A 4,064-nucleotide genomic window follows, 5' to 3' on the forward strand; every position below is an offset into this window, starting at 1 on the left:
TATGGTGTTTGGTTATTTTTTTAGTAGAGTTTTTTAACTTAAATAAACTAATTTACCTCTATTAACAAAAACCCAAAATTTGAGCTTTTGGGAGTAGAGGTTATAGAGCTTTTCTAAAAATAGATAATATAAAAAATATCACTCAGTTTAATGGTTCAAAAGTGCTTTTTTTTTATTGACAATCAAACACCCAATGATTTTTTGTCCAAAAGCTCTATTGGTATAAGCTCTACTGCTATAAGCTCTACTGTTATAAGCTCTATTTAATAAGCTGTACCAAACGGAGCCTAATTCTTAATCAAGCTCCTTGAATACAAATCGTTCAGAGTGAGTAGACAAAAGAGTTTAACAAATGATTATGTAGAATGAGATCAAACGTTATTACATCGGAACATACTGGACGACGAAATAGAAAGATAAGCACATATAAAAATAGAAAAGCTGCACCAGGAATCTTATTCAAACTCTTGCTCCTTTAAATTAGGCAGAAAATTCGGACGGAGTAGCAGTGCTCCCTTAACGACTCGGTACGAAGCAGGTAGAAAAAGCATTTTGAGTGGCTTGATCCTCCCATTGTAGCTCTTCCCACCAATCTTTCCCACCACTGATGACAATATTTCGTAGCTTTGTGCTGTTGGAATTGAGAGGGAGCGTCTTCAGCTTTGGGCATTGAGTTACTCGAATTTCCTTCAGCTGTGGCAAGGGCAAGGCACCCTGGTAGATGCTCTTTAAATTTTCTGCGTGATAAAGGTCTAGCAATTCTAGTTTTGCAAAAAAGTTAAGCTCTCCCATGATATCTGAAAGTTCATTCAGTTTTTCAACACTGATTATCTCTTCCAGGTCATCACAGTGCATTATCACAATAATCTTGAGATTTGGAGCAAAAGCAAGCCACGTCAAGTCCTTCACTCTTGAGCAAAAAGCAATGGAGGCCAAGTGAAGACTGCGGAAGCCACATTGAAGCACTTTTTGCACTTCTCCTGTGCAGTCAGTCTTTAACTCTTCCAAATTACTGTTATCAATGACCAAGTCCTTGAGATGCTCCATGTATGCTAGATGAGAGACATTGAGCAGTGGAATTTCACAGTCGCTAATGGATAGAGCTTGAGTAATGCGCAGCAGCTTAGGGAATTTTAAGAAGTTCCGGACACCACGTGAACTATACAAGGAGAAGCTGATGAGATTTAAAAGTTTCAAACAGAGCAATTCCTTCATTAAAGGCTCAGCATCTTCAGAAAGGACGCTGCCTTGTTCGGCTGTACTATCAGCTCCAGATTCCAGCATCCTGAGTACCTCTAACTTTGAAAAGCTAGATATCAATTCTGGTGGAAATCTAGATAAATGATATGTTCTCTCCAAGTTCAAGTATCTTAGATTCAGCAATGCCTTCAGCTCATGCGACAACCCACTTATGTCAGTATATGAGACGTCAAGGTGTTGTAATGAAACCAAACTTGAAATCCCTGAAGGTAGTTCGGTAAGAGAATTTTGGCTTAGACTCAAAACACGAAGAGAACGCATAAGCTCAAAGAAACCATCAGTGATTTCCATAATACAATTTCTATCAAGAAACAGAGTTTGGAGATGTGGACAATTGGGAATTTCCGATAGACTCTCTATTTTATTGTCCGATAATGATACCCTTTTGACTCCTTCCCATTCTTCAATCTTCGGTGCTTTAGTTATTCCTACTCCAGCACAAACCAAAAAGTTCTCCTCTTTCTTCCTAATCTTACATGCTATCCACAATGCCATATCACGAATCACATCGTGCATTTTCAAATAATAGTCGTCCTCTTCTTCCAACAGACATGCACTTACAAGATCACCAACGATGGTGTATCCGTCACCAAATCCATCTGAAAATCCCTCACTAATCCAATAATTTATCAACTCACGTTTAGGAATTCTGAAGTCTTCAGGAAATAAACAACAGTATAAGAGACAAGAACGAAGTTCATCCCTCGGCAAACAATCGTAACTGAACTTCAAACGTGAAAACACGTTTTCTTCCATACCTGGAAACTTAGAAGCTGATGTGCGTAAGACATTAATTGCATGCTGCCATTGCTCACGATTCCTTCTGCCTGCCATGGCTCGACCTATTGTTTTGAGTGCCAGCGGCAAACCACGACACTCTTTGGCCAAGGTCTCGGCTAGCTTAGGAATATCAGGATGACTGCCAAGAACGGATGTTCCAACCTCCTCCTGAAATAATTTCCAGGCTTGTCCATGAGTCAAAGTCGACACTTCAATCCCCTTGTCAGCTCTCATTTGGCCGCAAACATCAAGAGAACGAGTTGTGAACACTATCTTTGATTCTACATTTAGGCTTTGAAGAGGGACACCAACTTCTGTTAAATCAATTGGCTGCCATATATCATCTAACAACAGTACGAACTTCTTTTGGCTTAAATTGTTGGAGATGTCCAAAGCCTTCTGCTTAACACTCTTACTCTGCCACTCTTTGTCTGACAATAAGCCTATCCTTTCTCCAATGTCGTGTTGAATCTGCTGCAACTTTAGCTCTCTTGAAACAACCACCCAGATGACAACATCAAAATTATGTTCTCGGCAGCGGAAGTGGTTATTGACTTGTTTCAACAGGGTAGTTTTACCAACGCCCCCTCTACCATATAAGCCAATAATTCCCACATTGTTTTCTTTCTCTGTGATGCATCTCCAAACTTGGTCAAGAATTGATTGTTGACCCACAACTGTTCGCTCAACGGGTAATTCAACTGCCGGATCTTCAGGTACCATCTCATAAATGTCTACGATGTCTCCTCGTTCATTCTTTAAATCGATCACTTCTTTCTTCAACTCCACTACTCTTCTCCCGAAGCGGTAGCTTGATATCAAGTCCTTGGAACAGAAGCCTCCAAGACACAATCTGTCGATTTCTTGGGCTCTAATTTCTTGCACCTTTGTAACTTTGGTTCCCATTTGTTGCACCCTTTGAAGCCAACCTTTGACCTGGTGCGTCCTTCTAGTACGAGGTTGTTGTTCAGCAAGATTAACTTCGTTCAGAAGATCATCTTTTGCCTGAATCAATTTGTCGAATTCAGTCTGCAACGCATCAAGATTACTGTTAAGTAAATAAAAGCACCAGGTCGGTCATGCTACTATTTCCACCCCGGCATGAATCACCTCAGCCAAATGGTACGAGCAGAGCAGGGGCAACATGAGCCGAGCCGAGACGAATACTGACCAGAGGTATATACCGAGCCAGTACCCGTACCCCAAAAAGCGGAAACACGATCTCACAGAATCACGGCAGTTGCGCTTTCCCAGAACAGTTGCGGGAGATGTGAGATCCCACGTTTGCCCATGATGCAGCAGTTAGAGTCCCATGAGGGGCTGCCACTGCCCAAAAAAGGTGGGATGAAGGGCAAACGGGAACGTGGGGACAGCGGCTATAAAAGAAGAAGAAATCGACGAAGAAGGGGACAGAAAAACTGAAAAGAGGGAAAACGCTGCCAAATTGCAACCAGGCCATTTCCTTACAAATTTCTGATAAACACCTTAAATCTAAATTACACTATTTTCCCGTAAACACCTTGTACTAACTTAGGCATCGGAGGGTTTACGCCGGCAAAACCACCGGCGTCTCTGATCTGTTTTCGGTGAACGCAGGTCTAGTGAGAGAAAGGAGGATGATTCCAGCCTTAGCGGTTCGTGCAGCAGTCGATAACTTAAACGTTGGTGAAAGAATCTGGTCGGTCTAAGGACGAGCAGATTTCGGCATCAACATTTTGGCGCCGTCTGTGGGGAGCTGAATAAAAAGCTACCACCAAATTAGCAGTTACCGGAGAAGCAACGAACGATCAGATATGGATGTGTCAAGAAAGGATACTTTGAGGGAGAACAATGAAACGGTGGAAACAATCACTCTCCGGGAAATTACGAATGAAGCCCGAGAAAGGATGATGCAAGACAGATTGGAGCGGATGGAGAAACAAATAGAGACTCTCGCGTCCATATTGTTTGAGCTGAGGGATGAGCGGAGAAGGGATTGTGAAACCCCCGTGGGAAGAGATGAAGTCGGAGCAAAACCCAGCCTC

General features: G+C 42.2%; 1 protein-coding gene across 1 annotated transcript; it reads right to left on the minus strand.

Annotated features, from left to right (window-relative positions):
- Window positions 1-516: 516 nt before the first annotated feature.
- LOC102630650 (probable disease resistance protein At5g63020) lies at window positions 517-3,499 on the minus strand. Its single transcript, XM_052443650.1, has 2 exons — window positions 3,276-3,499; window positions 517-3,088 (listed from the first exon to the last, which is right to left on the minus strand). The coding sequence occupies exons 1-2, from the start codon at window positions 3,497-3,499 to the stop codon at window positions 517-519; spliced, it is 2,796 nt and encodes a 931-aa protein (XP_052299610.1).
- Window positions 3,500-4,064: the final 565 nt, after the last annotated feature.

The sequence above is a fragment of the Citrus sinensis genome, chromosome 1 (genome assembly GCF_022201045.2).
Source record: "Citrus sinensis cultivar Valencia sweet orange chromosome 1, DVS_A1.0, whole genome shotgun sequence".
In the NCBI taxonomy this organism is placed as follows: Eukaryota; Viridiplantae; Streptophyta; class Magnoliopsida; order Sapindales; family Rutaceae; genus Citrus; species Citrus sinensis.